This window comes from Callorhinus ursinus, unplaced genomic scaffold, assembly GCF_003265705.2.
Source record: "Callorhinus ursinus isolate GAN/ISIS: 27379988/994484 unplaced genomic scaffold, GSC_fseal_2.0 scaffold42, whole genome shotgun sequence".
NCBI lineage: Eukaryota > Metazoa > Chordata > Mammalia > Carnivora > Otariidae > Callorhinus > Callorhinus ursinus.
The window spans coordinates 12975521-12988249 of record NW_027397104.1 but is presented as its reverse complement, the minus strand read 5'-3'; the positions used below and the strand labels follow the sequence as shown (position 1 = coordinate 12988249).

Below are 12729 nucleotides of genomic sequence, written 5' to 3'. Positions count from 1 at the left end.
GAGGCAAAGGAAACAAAAGCAAAAATGAATTCTTGGGACTTCATCAAGATAAAAAGCTTTTGCATAGTGAAGGAAACAGTCAACAAAACCAAAGACAACCGACAGAATAGGAGAAGATATTTGCAAATGACATATCAGATAAAGGGCTAGTACCCAAAATCTATAAACATCTTACCAAACTCAACAGCCAGAGAACAAATAATCTAATCAAGAAACGGGCAGAAGACATGAACAGACATTTCTGCAAAGAAGACATCCAAATAGCCAAGAGACGCATGAAAAAGTGCTCAACATCGCTCGGCATCAGGGAAATAATCAAAATTTCATCAGATGCCACCTGATGAGATACCACCCACACCAGTCAGAATGGCTAAAATTAATAGCTTAGGAAACAGCAGATGTTGGCGGGGATGCGGAGAAAGGGGAACCCTCTTACGCTGTTGGTGGGAATGCAAGCTGGTGCAGCCACTCTGGAAAACAGTATGGAGTTCCTCAAACAGTTAAAAATAGAGCTACCCTACGATCCAGCAATTGCACTACTAAGTATTTATCCAAAGGATACAAACATAGTGATCCGAAGAGGTACCTGCACCCCAGTGTTTATAGCAGCAATGTCCACAATAGCCAAACTATAGAAAGAGCCCAGATGTCCACTGACAGATGAATGGATAAAGATGTGGTATATATATACAATGGAATATTACTCCGCCATCAAAAAAAAAAAACCCATGAAATCTTACCATTTACAATAACGTGAATGGACCTAGAGGGTATGATGCTAAGCGAGATAAGTCAGTCAGAGAAAGACAAATACCATATGATTTCACTCATATGTGGAATTTAAGAAACAAAACAGATGAACATAGGGGAAGGGAAGGAAAAAATAATATAAGATGAAACTAGAGAGGGAGACAAACCATAGGAGACTCTGAATTCTAGGAAACAATCTGAGGGCTGCTGGAGGGGAGGTGGGGGGATGGGGTAACTGGGGGATGGGCATTAAGGAGGGCATGTGATGTACTGAGCACTGGGTGTTATATGCAACTGATGAATCTCTAAATTCTACCTCTGAAACTAATTTAAAAAAAAAAGCGACCAGGGCTTAGCAGAAATGGAGAAGAGTGTATGTATATGAATAAATGAATTTGCTTGAAATAATGATTTTGTTTCTAATGAAAAATGACCAAATATGTTGTCTTTTTATTGTCTCCTTTAGATTGGAATAATTGGTGGAACAGGCCTGGATGATCCAGAAATCTTAGAAGGAAGAACTGAAAAATATGTGGATACTCCATTTGGCAAGGTTAATATCCATCCATTTAGTGGAGACATACCAGCTTTTTCCTTTCTTCTTGCTGGTTTGGTTTTTATGTTAAAATATATATATATGTATATACATATGTGTATATTTTGGGTGGGTGGGGGGAACGCCTGGGTGGCTCAGTCAGTTAAGCATCTGCCTTTGGCTCAGGTCATGATCTCAGGGTCCTGGGATCGAGTCCACATCACTTCTCCCTCTGCCTGCCGTTCCCCCTGCTTGTGCGTGCACGCATGCGTGCTCTCCTCTCTCTCTCTCTCTCTCTCTCTCTCTCTCTCTCTCTCTCAAAAATAAATTCTTATATATATATGTGTGTGTGTGTATATACGTATACATATATATATATATTTTTTATTGCTTTTGTCTTGGCAGCACAGGGCTGTCTGCCCCGGGCTGAGAGGGCCCAGTTGGGTTCTACCAGCTGAGACAGTGTCCCTAAGAATGCCTTGGACCTCACAGGATTGAGAACATGCACACATAACTTCTCAGCTTTTATCTCTAGAAGCCAGATACTCATTTCAGAGATAGCAGTGGTACATCTTCACACCACTGAATTCAAATTAGCTTCTAATTTGGGGCCTATAGGTCTTCCACATTAATTATGCAGATAGGTGGCAAACAGGAACATATAATGCAAAGTGGCCTTTTCTTAGTAAGCCCTGACCCAAGGTTTGGGGGGGATTTCCTGAGGATCCAGAAAGCAAAGCATAACTGAACTAGAAATAAAACACTCCTCTTTTTCTGTTAAAAGGGCGCTACCGGGACGCCCAGGTGGCTCAGTCATTAAGTGTCTTCCTTCGGCTCAGGTCATGATCCCGAGGTCCTGGGATCGAGCCCCGTATCGGGCTCCCTGCTCGGCAGGAAGCCTGCTTCCCCCTCTCCCTCTGCCCCTGCTTGTGTTCCCTCTCTCGCTGTCTCTCTCTGTTGAAAATAAACAAAATCTTTAAAAAAAAAAAAAGAGGTGGGGGAGCTACTTCTTCCAGCTCCTGTGTCATCCAGCTAGGATGAGATGTCTACCTTCTGCCAATCCCGTAGTGCTATTTCCGAACACAACGGTTCTTCTGGTCCTCCTTGGAGGATCCATCCGGCAGTTCCCGCCCAACCCTCCTGTCCAGCCAAGTCCTTAGACTGACCTCATGTTCTCTAAGTGCTGCTCTCAGCTTGGCTCATCTCATGGCCTCATGTTTTCTGAACGCTCTCTGGCTCTGAGGATCTTCCCCTCCGTTTACCTCAGGTCCTCCCGTGGCCGTCTTAGACTTGATGAACATGGCAAGCAGTTCTGGGGCTGAGTTCTTAAATTCTGTGACATTTGCCTCCTCATTGCATTTCACTCTCACACCTGTTGGACCTGCCAAATTCTTGACACATCTGTATTTGACCAGAGTGACATGGGAGTCCCCTGGGGTGCTTGCTACAAATAGATCTTACTAAGCGGTACCTGCCCACGCTCCTGAGGCAGGCCTCCCGCTGCCACGAACCCTGTCCTGCAGAGGCCTCAGCGTTGACTGAGGGATTACAGTGGTCAAATCTGGACCCTCTTCAAGTGCATCTTCCAAGTTTTCCGTGAATCCTTTTGTGGTTGAACAATTGAAATGGCAATTTTTGAATTGTTTGTATGTTGAGTGTTTTCAAGTCATTGCGTTGTGACCATTTTTCATTACATTCAGCCTTCTGATGCCTTAATTTTGGGGAAGATCAAGAATGTCGATTGCGTGCTCCTTGCAAGGTAAGATATTTTAAGCTTTTTGAACGTTGCCACTGCAGGAGGGTTTAAACTTAAATCCTGGAGAGAGTAATGGTGTGAGCGTGAGTTTTTAGTTGGTAGAGCCAGGGCATCTCAGGCACCTTTATTTACCACTTACAGTTTTAGGATAAATTATGGAGATTTTGGAGGTCAGAGAGCTCACCCCACCCCCCTTAGGCTGGGAAAGCGGTTAGAATAATCAGTAGGCAATAGAATGAGTCTAAAATTGAAGCTTCTGGTTTCACTTCTAACTGTGAGAGGAGAGGTGCTTTCCCTTATTTATTGTTTTTCTTCTAATTAATAAGATGAATGGCTTCATTCACGACCCCGTGTGTGGTGATAGTTATAGGTTTGCAGGGAGTGGGTTCCCTTTGGTATCCACACTCTGTCTCTTCACAAGAACCATCCCACTGTTACAGAGGAGGCAAATCATTGTTACCACACAGTTGGAAATTAGTCAGACCACATGTATTAGTTTTCTCATGCTGTGAACAAATTACCACAGGTTGAGCCGCTTCAAACACAGTGTCCCACAGTTTCTTAGCATTGGGAGTGTGGGCACAGCTTAGCTGGCTCGTCTGTTCAGGGTTACACAAGGTCACGCAAGATCACACAAGGTTTACTCAGGGACTTGTTCTCATCTGGCTCCCCAGGTTCTCACATGTGTTGGCGGAATTCGGTTCCTCACAGTTGTAGGCCTGAGGCCTTCAGCTCCTGTAGGCTTGTCCACGGTCCCTGTCACGTGGTACCCTCCGAGGGCAGAGTTTCCATGATAGTGGCTTGCTTCCTCGAGGCCAGCGGGAGGGGCTCTGCGGGAGGGGCTCTCCGGGGCGGGCTGGTGAGGTGGCACCTGATTGTGGGAGTGACCCCCGGCATCTCTGGTGGAGCCCATTGCCCAGAAGCAAATCTCAGGTCCACCTACAGTGGAGGGAGGAGGGAATCACACCGCACATGAAAATGGGGGATCAGCCTAGAGTCTGTCTGCCACACTACGTTTTTGAAACAGAAGTGACTTTGCTGAATCCAGTAAAACTAAGTTTGAGTTGTAGATGGACACATGGGGTCGATTTCAGGCAACCCTCTTTGTTGGTCCATGTCATTGCTGGAGGATTGATTCATTTTTTTCCAGGCTCTAAGAGAAAGCAGCTGGTGGTGTGGTCCTCCGGTGAGGCTTTTATTATACTCCTGCCCATTGAACTGAATTGTGTTGGACTACGGTTTGTCCCTCGAATGCAGGTGTTTCTTAATGACTTTGGGTTTTTGAATTTCTTTTGAAAAGTTTTAGTAGTGTTTTGGAGACCAGCCTTAGGAAAATGCATATACTGTCTGTACATTCATGGACCCCCACCTTCTGAGAGGTCATCTGTGCACTCAGGGTAAAAACCCTGATTTGCTATGCCTGTCTGAAATTATGTGCAAAGCACAGTTCTGTTGGTGAACAGAAAAGACACTAAAGTTTTTCTTCTAATAGTAACACGGGATGATACAAGGGATATTTAATAACAACCCTGTGGCGCAGGTAATATTATTAACCATTTTCCAGGTGGAAAAAATTGGACTGAGAGCCCTGAGTGGCTATGAGGAGGTCACATCACTAGGAAATGGCAAAGCTAGGATTTGAACCCAGGCACTTTCACTCCAAAGCCCAAACTTAATCGTCATTGTAGAAAGTGAGATTTTTGTGTGTTTACCCTACTTCCTTGAAAGCCTGTTTCTGCATTATCACACGTAAAGGACGCTGGACTTGACACTTGGCCTTTCCGTGGTAGACCATTATACCATTATATTGATAGTTTTTCAAGCAGCCCAGAATGATTTTAACTCATTATGAAATACCGCTTATTTAAGTCCATCATCTAACATGTGAATTTTTCGAAGTAATTTTAGAAATTGGGTTGCCTCGACTGGCTGTTTACTGGCTGGTGCTCCTAGTCGTGTTCTGCATCCCAGCGAGGAGCACACACGAGGGCCTCACCCCCTCGGGGCTGATTCCAGTGGGAAAGAGAGACACGGGAAAGGAACCGTAGTTTGAGCTACCGACAGAGGTTAGAAAGAAAAGGGGACAGCGTTGTGACTGTGACTCAGTGGTCGTGGAAGGCACTTCTCTGCGGAGGTGACTTTGGAGTGGAGAGCTCCGTTGGCTGGAGACCTGAGCGGGAATGGGCAGAGATGGGCAGCGAGAAGGCCAGCGAGGCTGACTTGGGATAAGAGCTGAGGTGGCATTAGGACCCTGGTGCCCGAGTGACATGAGGGCCGTGGTTAGGTGTTTGGATTTTATTTGAAGCGTGGTAGGAAGTTGGTGGTGGTTGTATTCGTTTGCTGGAACTGGCACAGACTGGGTGGACACAGAAATTTGTTTGCTCACAGCTCTGGAGGCTAGAATTCCAAGGTCAGGGTGTCATCGGGATTGGTTCCTTCTGAGGGCTTGTGGGGGAAGGGCCTATTCCTGGCCTCTTTTTTTCTTTTTGGCTTGTGGATGGCCATCTTCCCCTGTGTCTTCACACGTTCTTCCCAGTGTGCAAGTCTGTGTCCAGATTTCCTCCTCTTGTAAGGACACTGGATTAGGGTCCACCCTAATGACCTCGTTTTCACTCCATTACCATATTAAAGACCCTCTCTGCAAATATGGTTGCATTCTGGTGTACTGGGGATTAGACTTCAAAATATGAACTCTGGGGCAGTGGGGGGGGGGCACAATTCAGTCACTAACAGTGGTCGTGAGTGAGGTGACTGGTTCTTGCACAAAACCTGCCCGTGTCATAACAGCTGGGAGCTCTTAATTATTTTGAAAGTTTCACTAACTTACTTGGGGGATCAGACAAAGGAAAGGAGAGAGTCAACTGGAAACTTGAGTTTCTCCTTCTATTTTGTATCTCTCTTCACGGGCACTTCTTATTTTCCGTGTTGTGGCTCGTGTGAAATCATCTGCCTCAGATTCTGATGTGTCCGTGCGCCACAGGGTAGACACAGTACATCTTCCTTACTGGCTCCTGATAGAAAAATACATACCATGTAAAGGTGGCCTGCACTTTAAGGCCCAGTGGTTTGTATCTACAGTAGGCTACTCATCCTCTGGCCGCTGCCTGTAAAAGTGCTCTGATGGAAGGGGCTGGAAGGCACTGCTATATGTAAGTTTTCTCTTCTCACAGCGTCCGAGCACCCTGCTCACACCCCCCCCACTGTATCCACTCCTTCCCACAGGCATGGGAGACAGCATACCATCATGCCTTCAAAAGTCAACTACCAGGCGAACGTCTGGGCTCTGAAGGAGGAGGGCTGTACACACGTCATCGTGACCACAGCTTGTGGCTCGTTGAGGGAAGAGATTCAGCCCGGCGACATCGTCATTATTGATCAGTTCATCGACAGGTGAGCAGGTCCTCTAAGATGCTTTAGGCTCGGGTGAGATCATTCCCAGCTCACGTGGAGGTTGTGTGGGGGCCTGGGAGAGGAGTGGAGGGCAGGCCCACAGATCTGCTCGAAACTTTGCGTTGTGGGAAGTTTTTAAACAGGGGCAAACCAGAGTAAGAATCCACTGTCCACTGACCAGTTCCCAGCTCTGCCATCTCGCAGTTCGCTGTGGTCTGTAACGTGAATAGATAAGCGCTCTCGTAGGCACAAGCGAGTCGCTTCCGGTTTCCTTAACATTCTAGACACTGCTCCCTTTTTCCCTAGTGCCTCGCGGACTTTTTTGAAGTTGGTTTTTTCAAAGAAGATTCCAGAGGGGGTCCACGCATGACACGTATGAGCTAACAGTGTTTCGTCCACCTCCTTTTTCCCTTTTTCTTGTTGTCCTGTAGTGTCCCCGGTCCGGATGTTACTGACTGCCTCCTTAAGTGTCGGTGTCCTCCCCTGTCCCCTGTGTTTGCTGTAAACCAGTCGGTAGCTCTGGAGGCCTGCTGAGAACCAGGTTCACATTCTTGGCAGGAACCCTCCCTTCTTGCATCATATTGGCAGGCATGTAATGTCCGGTTGTCTTTACATGGTGTTAAGATTGACCAGTTGGTTCAGGAGCTGGGGACTTTTTTGTTATTTAATTGTACAAGTAATATTTAATGTTCCTTTGCCAAAAAAAAAAAAAAAAAGTCAGCAGTAATAGACGGCCAAGATCCTGGGCTTTTTCTGAATTTAGAAATAGTTGAAGAGGGGCACCTGGGTGGGTCGCATTGGTTAAGCATCCGACTCTTGATTTTTAGCTCAGTTCATGATCTCAGGATGGTGAGAGCAAGCCCTGCATCAGACTCCACCCTCAGCCGGGAGTCTGCTTGAGATTCTGTCTCTCCTTCTCCCTCTGCCCTTTCCCCCACTCTCTCTTTCTAAAATAAACAAATAAATAAGATCTTTAAAAAAAAAAAAAAACTAAAGAAATAGTTGAAGAAATCACAAGGGAAAGTGGGTGGTCTGCGGGGCATCCCTTCCCACTGCCCCCTGTTCCCCTACAATTCCTGGTGAAAGGAACCACCTCCCAGGTTTCCAGATAGAGACAGGTGGCCACACTCGGTGCCTTGAGTCAGTGCTGGGGAGAAGTGGCACAGAGTTTAAGCCATTTGGTGGCTCCTGTTGAAGTCCCCAGACTGTCCCCTCTGTCCATCCCGCCCTCTCCATCTGCTGTCACTGAGTTTACGCCACCCAAGCACCTTCTCACCTCTTCCATGGGAGGAAAGTTTGTTTAGTCCAGTTCTCTGTGTTTTCTGTCTGTCAGGGGTCTCTTCCAATTTAGAGTCCATCAGAAGCATTCTTGATTGTTTCCCAGTGGAGTGAAACTGTTAGGTGGGACTGTGTGAAACTGACCGTTTTCTAGGTCAGAAAGGCTTGAATATCAGCAGTTTCATGTGGCTCGGCCGAATAAATAACGGGGGTAGACTAAAATCATTACATGCCCTTCACCCATCATTTTTCCTATTATTTTTTCAGCACCTGACACTACGTATGTATTGTTCATCTTTCTCTCTAGAATATAGGCCGTGGGAGGGCAAAGACCTTATTTGCCCCTTTATCCCTAACAACACACAACAGTGCATGGCGTGTAGTTGCTCAGTCTTTTTAGAGCTGTTGAATGAACATGATCATTCGATGGAAGAGGGAGGCTGGCATTCTTGACCAAGATTTCTGTGGTTGTCAAAGTCCATGAGTTTGGAGGTAATGACTTAAGAAAATGGTTGTAATATGCTTGTTCAATAAGGCAGGGTATGTGGGGCGCCTGGCTGGCTCAGTCAGTAGAGCAGGGGACTGTTGATCTCAGGGCTGTGAGTTCAAGCCCCACATTGGGCATGGGGCCTACTGAAAAAAATAAAGCAGAGTACAAAACTCCCTATTCAGACTGATTCAGATTTATAAAGTATCGTAGATGATCCTGGATAGAAAAGTCTGAACTGGGTATTAAGCCTCGGATTAATTTGTTACTTAAATGATGTAACTGTACGCTCATATTTGCCAAATCTTTTCCTCATATATAGTAAATGTAGGTGTTTCACATACTGGCTATTTCAAGAAAGCAGTTGGGGCAGAAAGAGGGAGAATAGAAAAGAAAACAGGTGTTACATCATATCTAGTTTCATTCTGTCTTAGCAGTCCTTAGTCGTGTAACCTTAAGATCTTTTGGTATCTGTGTTCTTTTATGTGCTGTGTGGATAACCTGACTCCTTACTCTTTTTTTTTCTTTTTTAAGATTTTACTTATTTATTTGACAGAGAGAGACACAGCGAGAGAGGGAACACAAGCAGGGGGAGTGGGAGAGGGAGAAGCAGGCCTCCCGCCGAGCAAGGAGCCCGATGTGGGGCTCGATCCCAGGACCCCGGGATCATGACCTGAGCCGAAGGCAGAAGCTTAACTGACTGAGCCACCCAGGCGCCCCTGACTCCTTAACTCTTGCCTGGGAAGTTCAAAGTCTCTATCAAATGCCTTTTATGGGATCTAGCACCTGCTACCTGCGTAGTACATGGGTGCCATTATTGTGAATGTGGCCTGTTGGCTGCAGGGGTCTGCAGTTAACACTATGTGGTAACAACAGAAGAAAAGTTCTCTGAAAAGGAGGATCCCAAAGGGAATATCATTTAGAAGCAATCTCAAATTTTATATTGATGTGACATATTACAATGGCAACATTTTGGATTTATTGGGCTAGATAAGATATTAAAGCTAATTTTACCTCTTTTCCTTTTTTAATATAACTGTTAGAAAATTTAAAATGACATTAGGTGGCTTGTGTTCTATTGCTTTTGGACAGTGTTTCTGAATGACACTGCCGTTGGCTCAGTCAGTTCACCAAGCTTGGGTGCATACATGATTTACCATATGTTTGTCTCAGAAGAGAAGAGAATGAGCACTTTTCGCCTTATGAGTAATGGCCTTCATTGTACTAATAACACATTCTCATAAGTGAATCTTGGTGTGTTCAGGGAGGCACCTGCTGGGTCCTCTCGGTGCCAACCTCAGGCCCAGAATGCTGAGCTAGAGGCTATGCTGCCCATAGCCTGAGCTTCCCGCAGCCAAACACCCAGCCTCAGCTTGGGGAACGAAACTGCAGCGTTCTGCAAAGCCACCCAGTGGATTATAGCCACGGGGACAGGAGCCCTGAATCAGGAGGTTTTGTTTTGGCTCTCTTTAGCCTCAGGCACGTCTGTGGCCCACGGCCCTCTCTCTTCAAAGTCCAAGTTTGAGCTCCACCATCGCTGAGGCTTCTTCTCCCTACCCAGTCACCTCTCCAGGCACTGATCCGGAAACACACATTTGCTTATTGCTGCCACTTTGCTGGCACATTATCTTAGGAAAAAATATCCTTGTCCTTAAGGGGTCTTCAGAGGTTGAGAGGGATCTTTTTAATCTCCCTAACATAAATTTGTGATAAAGAATCAGGATGGAGGGGCGCCTGGGTGGCTCGGTCGGTTAAGCGTCTGCCTTCGGCTCAGGTCATGATCCCGGGGTCCTGGGATCGAGGCCCGCATCGGGCTCTCTGCTCAGCGGGGAGCCCGCTTCTCCCTCTCCCTCTGCAGCTCCCCTTGCTTGTGCTGTCTCTCACTCTCTCTCAAATAAATAAAATCTTCAAAAAAAAAAAAAAAAGAATCGGGATGGAGTAGTGTGGCTGTTCTTACTTAATAGACGACAGAACTAAAGCACGTTACTTTCTCTGCCCTCGGTGCCCAGCGTAGGGAAAAACACCACCAACCTGGTCCACTGGCCTGGCTCTGCATACCTGAGAGGCCATTTAGGTTGAAGAGTGACAGGTGGCTTTGACGTTAGGGTTGTTTTTAAAAACGTTAGATTTCTACTCTAAAAATGGAATACGCCTTTAAAGGAGTCTGGTGGGTTGGAAGCACTTTTAAGAAAATAAGCTCATTGTCTTCTGAAAATAATTTTTTTTTTCTCTCTGCTATGTTCCTGCCTGTGAAAAGTTGAAGGCCTGGGCCTGAGAGAAGGGGAATCTTGGGTGTGGCTGACCCGGAGAGAGCAGGACAACAGACAGGTGGGGAAGGGAAGGGCTCCAGGTATTTTTGGGGTATGGGCAGTTGGGCTTCTCTTCCTCAGACATGCAAGGAGATGCCTTAGCTAATATTCAAAGTGAAAGTAATCCTCTTGTGTTTGTGATTAGGGCAGCTGTGGAAATGCAAAATGGATCTCGATCTAGAATTTAAATACCAGAAATGTGTTGTTGGTTTTGTCATTTTCCTATTTTCAGTGTAGAGGGATAGGTTACTTGACTCTGCCCTTGCCCTGGGTCCGGGGCTCCATGGGCGATGTTCCTCACAAAGTTAAGTTAAAAACAGCAGCTGATAACCGAGAGTTTGGAGGAGGCTCGTCCACAGTCAGTGTCTTTGGTGCCTCATACCTCCTGATGAATGGGGTTTGACGAATCCATTTCTTCTACCTTGATGGAGGTCCTTGTTGTCAGAGCCACGAGTCATTTGACAATCCAGGATCAAACCTGGTTAAGAATGGGACTTGTTTCACTTCTGGATGGTCATTCCACAGTCCATCTGAACTCGGGAAAGAATCTGACCTTCCGTCTGTCCCAAGAGACCATTGTGAGGCTATTTATACTTTAAAAGGATCTCACAAGGGAGATGCTCCAAGATCCATAATTTGGGGGTTCTTCTGTGGTACAAACCTTTGTATGTGTAGCGTATACCTGTCACCCCAAACTACTCTCCATGCCGTGCAAGGTACACATGGGTAGAGAATTCCAGCAGTTCCACACATGACCTCTCTCCTCTTCACCATCAGTCCCGATCATTACCGTGGAAAGGAATTGAATTCACCATATATCTATAAGCTGTTGGGAAAAATGCCCACATTCTATTAAATTGTTTTTGTAAAAAGATGCAGATTAGGGGCGCCTGGGTGGCTCAGTCATTAAGCGTCTGCCTTCGGCTTGGGTCGTGATCCCAGGGTCCTGGGATCGAGCCCCGCATCGGGCTCCCTGCTCCGCGGGAAGCCTGCTTCCCCCCTCTCCCACTCCCCCTGCTTGTGTTCCCTCTCTCTCTCTCTGTCAAATAAATAAATAAAATCTTTAAAAAGATGCAGATTAGTAGGACCCATTCAACTGCTAGGGCTATCAGAACTATCTCAAGCTGTGCCCAGCAAACATATCCTTTAAAGACAAGGATAGGATTCTTACTTCCTAATAGTGGTCTTTATCAGGAATGTTTTACATTGATAAGGACTTTGGGTTTTGTTTTTTTTTTTAACTTGTTTTTTTGACAATGAGAAAAATACAACCAAAAAATTAAGATGGAAAACAGCAGGGTGTGATTCCCAGCGGCAGATGTTTTCTGCGAAATGCTGTTACCACGTTGGCCTGGTATGCCTGAGGCCCCCGGTTAGGTTCTGCTTGAAGAATGCCGTGGGAGAAGCCCCAGCTTGGAAGTGCGCACCTCCAGAATTGTTTCCTGGCTCTGCCCCCAAATTCTTCTGTCACTTAGTGTCCTCATTGCAAGATGAGGGTGCTGTGTTCTGATGTCTGAGTTGTGATGCCCTCCCTCCTCGGAGAGTCCTGCGTTCACTACATTAGGGAAAGTTTTGGCGAGCTTGGCTGCCATACTTGCTGGCTTATTCATCAGGAAAGTCCCACAGTACACAAAGTGGTAAGGGATTATGTCAGTTTATTTCCCCTTCCCAAAGCCCTGGGCTTCCCCTCTCGGCCTCAATCATGAGGTAAGATGGTTGGTCCCCGCCCCTGCTGAGGACCTGCCTGGAGGTTGAGGTGTGCTCTGATGCCCATTAATCACTAGCCTTTGAACCTCTGGGGCGGGGCATGGATTTTTATCCATACTCTTGGGGGGTTATGGTAAACAGTTGCACAGGAAGCCCTCCCTTGGCTCTTTTCCCATTCTTCTTAGCAACTCTTTGAAACCCTTACTGTCCTCACGGCTTCCTGAGGCATAAACTGACCATGTTCTTTCCCCCTCCCTCTTACCAGTCACTTATGCCTGCCCTCGGTCATCTTCCTGCCCACACCTGTCCTGGGAGCCGGGGTAGCTACTGCCATGGTCCCAGCATTTCCCACGTTCTGCTCCGCAACCTAGCTCTCTTATTACTGCCTCGCCTTCTGTCCCTTCTCTTAATAAAATTGCTGATAAGCTCCCAATTTTTGAGGTACTACTAAGTGCCACAAATCACTTAATCCTATTCACCTCGTTCAAGGGTAGTTTTCCCAGGTTATAGTCGAGGA

General features: G+C 46.4%; 1 protein-coding gene across 1 annotated transcript in view; it reads left to right on the top strand.

Annotated features, from left to right (window-relative positions):
- The window catches only part of MTAP (methylthioadenosine phosphorylase), a 44788-nt gene that overhangs the window by 11242 nt on the left and 20817 nt on the right, over nt 1-12729 (top strand). Inside the window, exons 2-4 of the mRNA XM_025852935.2 lie at nt 1217-1303; nt 2986-3044; nt 6264-6431. Of these exons, the coding sequence (XP_025708720.1) occupies nt 1217-1303; nt 2986-3044; nt 6264-6431 (314 nt within the window). The remainder of the gene's footprint in view (nt 1-1216; nt 1304-2985; nt 3045-6263; nt 6432-12729) is intronic.